The sequence below is a fragment of the Lepidochelys olivacea genome (genome assembly GCF_965140295.1).
Source record: "Lepidochelys olivacea isolate rLepOli2 genome assembly, chromosome: 1".
NCBI classification, from domain to species: domain Eukaryota; kingdom Metazoa; phylum Chordata; order Testudines; family Cheloniidae; genus Lepidochelys; species Lepidochelys olivacea.
In genome coordinates, this window is record NC_140411.1 from 866119 (window position 1) to 877865 (window position 11747).

Sequence of the window (11747 nt, forward strand, 5' to 3'; positions counted from 1 at the left end):
AGAATGGCCCTGTAACTAGGTCGCAGCCAGTTAGTGTCTATGTAAAATCCCAGAGACCAGACAATTCTGGTGCTTGTATTTTGCCTGTTGCTAGTGTGTTGTTGGAAAGGATGTAGCAACTCTGTCTAATCAGGGTGAGATCCTAGCCAGGGCACAAGGAGAGCGGGAAGGTGTGTGATTGTGTTACCTACTGAGGGTGTGGAAACCTGTAGCAAGAAGGAAAAGCTTCCTGAACTTGTGTGTGGCAAAGGGAAGGAGAATGCTTCTAACCTTTTATCTAGGAAGTCTGTCAGTTTGCCTGAAAGGGGATTGTGTAGGAATCCGCCGGATGGGCCAGAGGTGATTCTGGATGTAAGGGAGACCCAGAAAGAGTCTGTTGTTGCTCAGGAAAGTGTTCCTCTAGAGCAAGCCCTAGGTAAAGAGGGTAAGAGCAGAATTTCTGGGAGGGGTGAATTGTTGCATAGAAAAGTCCCTAGGGAAAGGAATCCTCATGGAGTCTTTGCAAGCAGTTTACTGCCACTGAAGGGTGTGAAAGTGATTTAATCAAGAAAGTTTCAGTTCCTAACAGCCAGAAATTTTCTGTTGTGAATGAAGCCACTTTCACTTTGTTGAAAGACCCAGTGTGGAGAGCTTTGAGAAGGTCTCAGATCGAGTGAGAGCTGTTAAGAAAGTTAAACAGTCCCATAACCAAGTGGCTGTGTTTGGCCGGCTTGTTGGGGAGAAGACCCAATCCCAGTTTGACCCCCTGGGGTTTTGGGGTGGCCAAAGGGCAGGGGCTGCATAAACCTTCCCACATGCGGCCTGCGAGTGCTATCGAACACCCCCCCAACCGAAGGGAGGGCGTGAAACTGGAAGGGCCTGGTGTAACTCCTACCAAGGAATGGGAGAGATGCTGGGGCATCCATGGGAACGTTGGTGGCTTCGAACTTCCCCAGGTCACCGGCTAAAGTGACCCCGCTCAGTTCGATCTAGAAGGGGGGAGAGATGTGACGAAGTGGGACTGTTCTTAATGTTTCCTCTGAATAGTGTGGGGGTGCCTCAGTTTCCCCTATACAGTTCTTGAGTGTCTGGGTGGTGGGGTAAGGGTGTATGATCACTGCAGAGCCCTAGAGGGCAGGTGTGTGCAGGGGTCTGGACACAGAGAATGGCCAACACCCTGTTTCCTGGCCACTGATGGCCTGGGCCTTTCCCCCCTGCAAGGTGAGAGCTAAAGGGCTGGAGAACAAAGGAATCCGGTGACCTCCTGGCCCGGGAAAGGGACAAAGCCCAGAGGAGGAGGGGCTGGAGAGAGTTTCAGTTTGGGGCAGGCTGGGGACGTGGAGTGAAGTGCAGACGGGGTTGTCTGGCTCACTGCCCCCCAAAATGGACCCAGCTGAGGGGTCCCGTTCTCTGCACCTACAAGCTCTGTGTTAGACCATGTTCCTGTCGTCTAATAAACCTTCTGTTTTCCTAGCTGGCTGAGAGTCACGTCTGACTGTGGAGTTGGGGGGCAGGACCCTCCGGCTTCCCCAGGACCCCGCCTGGGCGGACTCACTGTGGGAAGTGCACGGAGGGGCAGAGGAGGCTGAATGCTCCGAGGTCAGACCCAGGAAGGTGGAAGCCGGGTGAGCTGGGTGTCCTGCAGACAGGCTGCTCACAGAGAGGAGACTTCCTCAGAGTCCTCACTGGCTTCGTAGGGAGCAGTTCCAGAGCATCGCCCGGGGACCCCGTGAGACCAGGACATACAGCTCACCCGGCTTCCACCTTCCTGGGTCTGACCTCTGACCCCAGCCAGCTCCAAACTGAAACGCTCCTTCCCCTCCTTCGGCCTTTGTCTCTCTCCTGGGCCAGGAGGCCACCTGATCCCTTTGCTCCCTTACACCTTCCGTTGGCACCTTGCAGGGGGGAAGGGCCCAGGCCATCAGTGGCCAGGAAACAGGGTGTCCACCCTTTTCTGTGTTCAGACCCCTGCACACACCTGCCCTCTAGGGCTCTGCAATGATCATAGCCCCCCATCCCACCGCCTAGATACTTAAGAACTGCTTTAAGGGGAAACTGAGGCACCCCCGCAATATTCAGAGGAAACATTAAGAACAGTCCTGCTTCGTCACACCCCAAAAGAGAGTGGCCCCCCGAGAAGGGCTGTCACACTGAAGGGGGCTCCCCCCAGGGACCGCACAGGGCCGAGAGTGGGCGCGACCTGGGGGTCTGTGACACCTGGCTCCCCCCCGCCACAGCAGCCCAGCCGTGCACTGGGACCCGCCGGCCTCTCTGGGCTCCGCTGGGACGGGGGGCCACGAGCCGGCCCTCGGCCCTCACTGCCCGGGCACAGCCCCCGGGCCTTCCCCGCTGGCGCCAGCCCAGGCCTGCGTCTGCCACTCCAGGCGCTCGATGCGCAGGGCCAGCTTGAAGGCGCTGGACTCCAGCTCGGCCAGCAGCCGGGCGAACTTGGTCTGCAGCGTGTCCAGCGCGTCCTCCAGGGCCCCGGTGCGCCGCTCGGCCTCCTGCTGGCGCGCGCTCTCCTCCTCCACGGCCTTCACGTCCAGCTTGTCCATGCCCAGGAGGATCTCCCGGCCCTTGGCCTCCAGGGCGGCCTTGGCGCTGGGGAACTCGCTCAGCACGGCCTGCAGGTCCTCCTTGGACAGGCAGAACAGGTCCGAATAGCCGATGCTCTGGATGTTGGCCGTGCGGCGGTTCCCTGACCTGTTCCCTGCGGAGACAGGACCGGCTGGGACCAAGGCCCCACTGGCCCCAGGTTGCAGCCGGGTGAACCCTGAACATCCCTGGGCCCTGCCCTGGAGCCCCCAACATCCAGCCTGGCCCTGGCCCCGGAGCCCCCGACATCCTGCTTGGCCCTGCCCCGGAGCCCCCAACATCCAGCCTGGCCCTGGCCCCGGAGCCCCCGACATCCTGCTTGGCCCTGCCCCGGAGCCCCCAACATCCCGCCTGGCCCCGTCCCTGGGGTCCCCAACATCCCAGCTGGCCCCGGCCTTGGAACCCACAACATCCCGCCTGGCCCCGTCCCTGGGGCCCCCGACATCCTGCTTGGCCCTGGCCCCGGAGCCCCCGACATCCTGCTTGGCCCTGCCCCGGAGCCCCCAACATCCCATCTGGCCCCGGCCCTGGGGCCCCCAACGTCCCGCTTGGCCCTGCCCCGGAGCCCCCAACGTCCCACCTGGCCCCGGGATGTAGGCTGGGTTGGGAGCAGGGGGTGGGAGCAGGGGGCTGCAGGGCAGGAAGGTAGGAAGGGGTGGGCAGGAATTGGGGCTGCGGGGCGGGCGGGAGCCGGGGGCGGGAGCAGGGGCTGCGGGGCGGGCGGGAGCCGGGGGCGGGGGCAGGGGCTGCGGGGCGGGCGGGAGCCGGGGGCGGGAGCCTGCCGCCAGCCTTACCCTTGATGTTAATGATGCTGATTTCCCCGAAGTAGAGCCCCTCGCCCAGCACGGCGAGCTGCGTGCGCCCGTCGTCGCCCACCACGGCCAGCCGCCCCTCGCGGACGAAGTACATCTCCCGCCCGATGTCGCCCTTGCGGCAGACGTACTCGCCCGGGCTGTAGACCTGGGGCCGCAGCTTGAGCACCAGCTCCTCCAGCAGGCCCCGCTCGCAGGCCTGGAAGAGCTGCACCTTGCGCAGGGCGGCCAGGTGCACGCTCACCGCCAGCTCGGCCCGCAGCGGCCGGGGCAGGTGCCGCAGGGCCTGCTGCTCGTTGGTCACCTTGCGGTGGAGCCGCAGGTGCTGCTGCCAGCGGGCCACGCGGCTCTCCAGGCGCCGGCCCACGCGGTGCAGCCGCAGGTAGGCCTGCGCCCGCTCGGCGTCGGGGTAGAGGGCGGCCTCGGCCGCGCTCAGGCTGGAGACGACGGAGCTCATGCTGCCCATGACGGTGGCGAAGCCCAGGACGGCCAGCAGGCAGCCGGCGGCCGCGAAGAGGAACTCCTCCTGGCGCTGGGGCGGGGGCGTGTCGCCCACGGTGCCGAGCACCAGCGCGGAGAGGTGGAGGCTGTGCAGGTACTGGCGCAGCGGGCGGGCGAAGCCGGGCCGGCTGTGGTTGGGGTACACCCAGGCGTCCGCCCCGTAGCCGATGGCGCCCGAGAGCGCGTAGTAGGCGCAGGCGTGCCAGTGGGCGGCGAGCAGGACGCAGAGCATGAGCCGGGCGATGCGGAGGGCGTGGGGGCGGGCCGTGCGCGTCTCCCGCCGCTCCAGGGCCTCGGCCAGGCGCGGCGTGCGCAGCAGGCGGTTGGCCCGCACGGCCGGCACCTGCAGGCCCAGCCGCAGGTACAGCAGGTCGGTGGGCAGCACCGAGGCCACGTCCCACGGCAGGTGTGCGGAGCGCAGGTAGGCTCGGGCCGTCTGGGCCCGGTCCCGCACCAGGATCCCCTGCTCCAGGAAGCCTGCCGGGGGAGGGCGGGGGCACTGAGCCCAGGGCCCCCCACGGCTCTGGGCACGCGCCCCCGCAGGGCTCCCTGGGGCCAGGTTCCGGGGGCTCCCGGGTTCCCAGGGGTCCGCTAAGCACGTCGCGGGGCTGGGGGCCGCTCTGGGGCTGGGGCTGCCTAGGGGGCCCGGTGCCAGCTGTGGCCTTGGCACTGGCTCCTCCTGGGCACGGCGTGGCCCAGGGTGCCAGGCCTGCCGCCTCCCGCATGCCGAGGGCGAACGCTCGGCTTGCGCAGACCATGAGCCCCAGCATGCGCCTCTCCGTGCTCCCCACTCCAGAGCAGCCCCCAGGTGCCGCGATGGGCACAGGGCACGGGGGACTTGGGCAGGGCTGGACCGAAGGGCTGGGATTGTGGCTGTGGGGCGGGGCTCGGCGGGCGGGGCTGTGATGTTACTGACGTGAACTGGGAGTGTGTAGATCATTGTTGCGACCGAGGCCCCCCAGTGGCACCAAATCTTGTATAAAGGGGGTCAAAGAAGGCGCCTAAGTCAAGGTGCTGGTGGGCTGGTTAGGCTGATGCTGTCTATCTGCGGGTACGATTTCTGTAGTTGAAGTTATGAACATTGGCTCTGTCCGGTCTGCAGTTCAGACGTGTGCTCTGCTTCTGGGGGGCGCCCCAGACACGTGGCTGTCAGCTCTGCCCAGCCTGCTGGGTGGCCCATTAAGGACCCTCCGTGACACAACTGACCCACTGAGAGACGGCAGAGACGCCTGGGGGCTCAGCCAGCCGTGCAGGGACCTGCCTAGGGACAGGACTCTGAGGTGTTTCCAGGCCAGGGGATGGGCAGCTTGTCCTTGGGACACAGACAGCAGAGACCACATGGCGAGAGACTATAGAAAGCTGCTGCAGCTCCTCTTCAGTCCTGCCTCTGGCCTCTGGAGGGACTTCCCTACAAATGGAGGCTCTACACAAAGGACTGATTTCAGAGGAGCAGCCGTGTTCGTCTGTATTCGCAAAAAGAACAGGAGGACTTGGGGCACCTTAGAGACTAACCCATTTATTGGAGCATGAGCTTTCCTGAGCTACAGCTCACTTCATCGGATGTCTCTAAGGTGCCCCAAGTCCTCCTGTTCTTTTTACAAAGGACTGAACAACCCGTCTGTGAGGATGTGAGGCAGCAGGGAGGGGGGAGTGTTGACCTGGGAATGTGCCCTGGGGAGGGGAGACCTGAGAACCTGTCACCTGAGCCAGGAGGGGGACGGGGAGGTAACACCTCTGCCCGGGAATGTGAACAGAGGCTGCAGCAGGGAACCTGCTGGGTGGGTTTAGTTTCAGTTTGGGGCTGGGTGGAGGAACACAGGGAACCCCAGGGCTGGGGTCTAAGCTCCCTGCTCCCCCAGAAGGACGTGATTGAGGGGTCCTGGTTGTACCCACAAGCTCTGTTTTTGGACTGTGTTCCTGTTGTCCAATAAACCTTCTGTTTTACTGGCTGGCTGAGAGTCTCAGTGGATCCCAGGAAGAGGGGTGCAGGGCCTGGACTCCCCCACACTCCGTGACACCATCCCAGCTGGGGATGTTCTCCAGAGACTTGATTTGAACCTGCCGTTTATTCCATCATTGCTGCAAGCCTGAACCAAGAACTTGGCCGTGACTGTCTGTCATTGATTCTATTTCACCCATTCTAGCTCTCATCTCTATCTTTTCCCTTTTATGAATAAACCTTTAGATTTTAGATTCGAAAGGATTGGCAACAGCGTGATTTGTGGGTAGGATCTGATTTGTATATTGACCTGGGTCTGGGGCTTGGTCCTTGGGGATTGGGAGAACCTGGATGGGGGGCGGGGGGCAGGGGGCAGGGCAGGGGTCTGGGCACGGTGGGCGGGTGGGGTGTGGGCAGGGGCAGGCGGCCGGGCTCTGGCTGGCGGGGGGCAGGGCGGGCGGCCGGGCTCTGGCTGGCGAGGGGCAGGGCGGGGGGCCGGGCTCTGGCTGGCGGGGGGCAGGGCAGGCAGCTGGGCTCTGGCTGGCGGGGGGCAGGCTGGGGGGCTGGGCTGTGCGGATGGGGGGCAGGGCGGGGGGCTGGGCTCTGGCTGGCGGGGGGCAGGCTGTGGGGCTGGGCTGTGCGGATGGGGGGCAGGGCGGGGGGCCGGGCTCTGGCTGGCGGGGGGCAGGGCGGGGGGCTGGGGTCTGGCTGGCGAGGGGCAGGGCTCTGGCTGGCGGGGGCAGGGCGGGGGGCTGCGCTCTGGCTGGCGGGGGGCAGGGCGGGGGGCTGGGCTCTGGCTGGCGAGGGGCAGGGCGGGGGGCCGGGCTCTGGCTGGCGGGGGGCTGGGCTCTGGCTGGCGGGGGGCAGGGCGGGGGGCAGGGCTCTGGCTGGCGGGGGCAGGGCGGGGGGCCGGGCTCTGGCTGGTGGGGGGCAGGGCGGGGGGCAGGGCTCTGGCTGGCGGGGGCAGGGCGGGGGGCCGGGCTCTGGCTGGCGGGGGGCTGGGCTCTGGCTGGCGGGGGGCAGGGCGGGGGGCTGGGCTCTGGCTGGCGAGGGGCAGGGCTCTGGCTGGCGGGGGGCAGGGCGGGGGGCTGGGCTCTGGCTGGCGAGGGGCAGGGCGGGGGGCCGGGCTCTGGCTGGCGGGGGGCAGGGCTCTGGCTGGCGGGGGCAGGGCGGGGGGCTGGGCTCTGGCTGGCGGGGGGCAGGGCGGGGGGCCGGGCTCTGGCTGGCGGGGGGCTGGGCTCTGGCTGGCGGGGGGCAGGGCGGGGGGCAGGGCTCTGGCTGGCGGGGGGCAGGCTGGGGGGCTGGGCTGTGCGGATGGGGGTCAGGGCGGGGGGCTGGGCTCTGGCTGGCGGGGGGCAGGGCGGGGGGCCGGGCTCTGGCTGGCGGGGGCAGGGCGGGGGGCCGGGCTCTGGCTGGCGGGGGGCCGGGCTCTGGCTGGCGGGGGGCAGGGCGGGTGGCTGGGCTCTGGCTGGCGAGGGGCAGGGCTCTGGCTGGCGGGGGGCAGGGCGGGGGGCTGGGCTCTGGCTGGCGAGGGGCAGGGCGGGGGGCCGGGCTCTGGCTGGCGGGGGGCAGGGCTCTGGCTGGCGGGGGCAGGGCGGGGGGCTGGGCTCTGGCTGGTGGGGGGCAGGGCGGGGGGCTGGGCTCTGGCTGGCGAGGGGCAGGGCGGGGGGCTGGGCTCTGGCTGGCGGGGGGCTGGGCTCTGGCTGGCGGGGGGCCGGGCTCTGGCTGGCGGGGGGCAGGGCTCTGGCTGGCGGGGGCAGGGCGGGGGGCCGGGCTCTGGCTGGCGGGGGCAGGGCGGGGGGCCGGGCTCTGGCTGGTGGGGGGCAGGGCGGGGGGCAGGGCTCTGGCTGGCGGGGGGCCGGGCTCTGGCTGGCGGGGTGCAGGGCGGGGGGCCGGGCTCTGGCTGGCGGGGGGCAGGGCGGGGGGCCGGGCTCTGGCTGGTGGGGGGCAGGGCTCTGGCTGGCGGGGGGCAGGGCGGGGGGCTGGGCTCTGGCTGGCGAGGGGCAGGGCGGGGGGCCGGGCTCTGGCTGGCGGGGGGCTGGGCTCTGGCTGGCGGGGGGCAGGGCGGGGGGCTGGGCTCTGGCTGGCGAGGGGCAGGGCTCTGGCTGGCGGGGGGCAGGGCTCAGGCTGGCGGGGGTGTGGGCGGGGGGCCGGGCTCTGGCTGGCGGGGGTGTGGGCGGGGGGCCGGGCTCTGGCTGGCGGGGGGCAGGGCTCTGGCTGGTGGGGGCGTGGGCGGGGGGCCGGGCTCTGGCTGGCGGGGGGCTGGGCTCTGGCTGGCGGGGGGCAGGGCGGGGGGCTGGGCTCTGGCTGGCGGGGGGCAGGGCTCTGGCTGGCGGGGGGCAGGGCGGGGGGCCGGGCTCTGGCTGGCGGGGGGCAGGGCTCTGGCTGGCGGGGGTGTGGGCGGGGGGCCGGGCTCTGGCTGGCGGGGGGCAGGGCGGGGGGCTGGGCTCTGGCTGGCGGGGGGCAGGCTGGGGGGCTGGGCTGTGCGGATGGGGGGCAGGGCGGGGGGCTGGGCTCTGGCTGGCGGGGGGCAGGGCTGTGCGGATGGGGGGCAGGGCGGGGGGCCGGGCTCTGGCTGGCGAGGGGCAGGGCGGGGGGCCGGGCTCTGGCTGGCGGGGGGCTGGGCTCTGGCTGGCGGGGGCAGGGCGGGGGGCTGGGCTCTGGCTGGCGGGGGGCAGGGCGGGGGGCCGGGCTCTGGCTGGCGGGGGGCTGGGCTCTGGCTGGCGGGGGGCAGGGCGGGGGGCAGGGCTCTGGCTGGCGGGGGGCAGGCTGGGGGGCTGGGCTGTGCGGATGGGGGTCAGGGCGGGGGGCTGGGCTCTGGCTGGCGGGGGGCAGGGCGGGGGGCCGGGCTCTGGCTGGCGGGGGGCTGGGCTCTGGCTGGCGGGGGGCAGGGCGGGGGGCCGGGCTCTGGCTGGCGGGGGGCAGGCTGGGGGGCGGCGGGGGCTCACCTGTGTGGAGTCGCACGGCGATGTCCAGGAGGTAGAGCAGGTCACTCAGGTAATCCAGGCTCAGCCACAGGGCCAGGTGCAGCTGTTGCACCTCGGGGAAGCAGGACCTGCGAGTGGCCGAGCCGCTGCGTCACCCCGGTGCCGGGAGCTCCCCACGGGCACCTGCCCTGGGTGCCCCCCGTCCCCGCCCCCTCCTGCCCCACCCGGCTTGGACACCCCCCAGCCGGCCCGGGGGCCCTTGGCTCGTGGGCGCGGCTGCGAGTGGACGGATGCCCGGGCGTCGGGCCGGCACTGGGGCTGGGCAGAGCTGCCTTCCGTGCTGCCGGTGCCCCGTGCTAGGCCCTGGTCCCATCTGCCCGCTGGGGATGGCAGCGCTGCCCTGCCCCGGGGGTGGGGGGGTCCCCTCATCAGCCCGTCCCCCTGAACTCGGCCGGGGCAGTAACGCTCCCCCGGATGTCACTCGCTCCTCCCGGCCCTGGGGTGCAGCTGCCTCTGGGGCGGAGCGCAGCAGCTGGTCGCCATGCACAGTAACAGGACAGGACGGATGCGGAGTGTGTCCCCAGGACGCTCGGGGCGAGAGAGCAGCCAGGACTCCTGGGTACTCAGCTGTCTCAGCACCGGGGCGGGGGGGGGGGCTGCGGATCTGCCTCCCAGGGCACCTGGGGCTGGAGAGGGACAGCGGATCTGGAGTGCCCCCGTCAGTGCCTGATTCCCTGGGCTGCCCCCCAGCCCATGTTCCCGCCTCCCTCCAGCCATGCCCCAGTCACCCCCTGTGAGGATGTGAGGCAGCAGGGAGGGGGGAGTGCTGACCTGGGAATGGGCCCTGGGGAGGGGAGACCTGAGAGCCTGTCACCTGAGCCAGGAGGGGGAGGGGGAGGTAACACCTCTGCCCAGGAATGTGGACGGAGGCTGCAGGAGGGAGCCTGCTGGGGGGGTTTAGTTTCAGTTTGGGGCTGGGTGGAGGAACACAGGGAACCCCAGGGCTGGGGTCTAAGCTCCCTGCTCCCCCAGAAGGACGTGATTGAGGGGTCCTGGTTGTACCCACAAGCTCTGTTTTGGACTGTGTTCCTGTTGTCCAATAAACCTTCTGTTTTACTGGCTGGCTGAGAGTCTCAGTGGATCCCAGGAAGAGGGGTGCAGGGCCTGGACTCCCCCACACTCCGTGACACCCCCAGCCTGTGCCTCAGTTGACCCCCCAGCCCCGCCCCCGTGGCCCCCCAGCCGCACCCACCTGCAGATGAGCATGATCCAGTTGTACAGGATGGGAACCACCATGATACTGAGCCACCAATAGTGCACATCCCCGGAGGGGTCCAGGACCCAGGTCCTCGGGGCACGGCCCCCGCTGCTGGGAGACACGCGTGGGCTTTAGTGCCTGGCGCCGGCTCTGAGCTCCCCGGGCTCCGGCGCGTGGTGCCCGGTGGCTCTGTGCCCTGGGTGGCAGGGCGGCACCAGTGGGCAGGGATCAGTGCGCTGGGGAGGGCAGCGATGGCTCCCTGGGCTGCTGCCCCTGTCTCTGACCCCGCCCTGGTCTCTGTGCGCCCACAGGGATGCGCCCGTAACCCGCGCTGGCAAAGCCCCCAGGCCCTGGATATCCTGGCCCAGGCCCTGCTGCCTCTCTCCAGCATCCCGTGGGGCTGGGGCTCCCGGGACCCCACTCCCCAGCCCTGCTCCGCACCCCCGGGACCCACCTCGGGACTGACACTGTGCCCGTGGATCGCTCAGCGCGTGGGGCACCGGGGAGCTCTGCCCCCCCCACTCACCCCTCCGCAGGCCCCACACCTGCGCTGGACTGCACCGTGCTGATCAGCCCCCTCCTGCCCGCCTCGGGCCGGGCGGTGGCCTGCGGCTGGCGGCTCATGCTGGCACCGGGCTGGGTGAGGTGCCAGGTGTGTCCCTGCGAGCCTGGCCCGGAGCAGCGGCTCCTCCGGCTTTGGCAGCTCACGCTGGATCTTAGCAACCGAGCCGGGGCCCCATGGGGCCCTGCGCACCTGAGCCCGGAGCCTGTGAAACTAAAGGCCCAATCAGGCCGGGTGCCAGTCTGTAATGGCTGCCCCGGGGAGCGGCTGGGAGGAGCCGGCAGGTTAGAACCACCGCAGGGCCCCTGAGGGCAGCACACCGGCTAACAGCCTGCCGGGCCGGCTCTCTGAGCCAGGGCCTCACTGTGACCACGTGGGTAGCGGGTGGCGAAATCCATCACCCCCACGACGTATTTCTTCCCTGCCCGGATCGCCTTGCTGAGGGGCCCCACTATGTCCATAGCCACCTTCTGGAAAGGCTCCTCTATGATGGTGTGATGAAGTGGGACTGTTCTTAATGTTTCTGCTGAATAGTGTGGAGTGCCTCAGTTTCCCCTATGCAGTTCTTAAGTATCTAGGGGGTGGGATAAGGGTGTGTGATCATTGCAGAGCCCTAGAGGGCAGGTGTGTGCAGGGGTCTGGACACAGAGAATGGCCGACCCCCATGTTTCCTGGCAACTGATGGCCTGGGCCCTTCCCCCTGCAAGGTGAGAGCTAAAGGGTTGGAGAACAAAGGAATCCGGTGACCTCCTGGCCCGGGAAAGGGACAAAGCCCAGAGGAGGAGGGGCTGGAGGGAGTTTCAGTTTAGGGCTGGCTGGGGACATGGAGTGAAGTGCAGACGGGGTTGTCTGGCTCACTGCCCCCCAAAATGGACCAGGCTGAGGGGTCCTGTTCTCTGCATCTACAAGCTCTGTGTTAGACCATGTTCCTGTCGTCTAATAAACCTCCTGTTTCCCCGGCTGGCGGAGAGTCATGTCTGACTGCGGAGTTGGGGGGCAGGACCCTCTGGCTTCCCCAGGAGCCCCGCCTGAGCGGACTCGCTGTGGGAAGCGCACAGAGGGGCAGAGGAGGCTGAATGCTCCGAGGTCAGACCCAGGAAGGTGGGAGCTGGGTGAGCTGTGTGCCCTCCAGACAGGCTGCTCCCGGAGAGGAGACTCCCCCAGAGTCCTGCCT

At 68.8% G+C, this 11747-nt stretch overlaps 1 protein-coding gene across 1 annotated transcript; it reads right to left on the reverse strand.

Annotated features, from left to right (window-relative positions):
* Positions 1-2294: 2294 nt before the first annotated feature.
* On the reverse strand, positions 2295-11034 carry CNGA4 (cyclic nucleotide gated channel subunit alpha 4; the record flags this gene model as incomplete). The annotated part of the gene is made up of 6 exons (XM_084616941.1): positions 2295-2689; positions 3369-4364; positions 8775-8881; positions 10006-10119; positions 10538-10679; positions 10938-11034. 6 exons carry the CDS (start codon positions 11032-11034, stop codon positions 2295-2297), a joined length of 1851 nt encoding a protein of 616 aa, XP_084473067.1.
* Between the last annotated feature and the right edge of the window lie 713 nt (positions 11035-11747).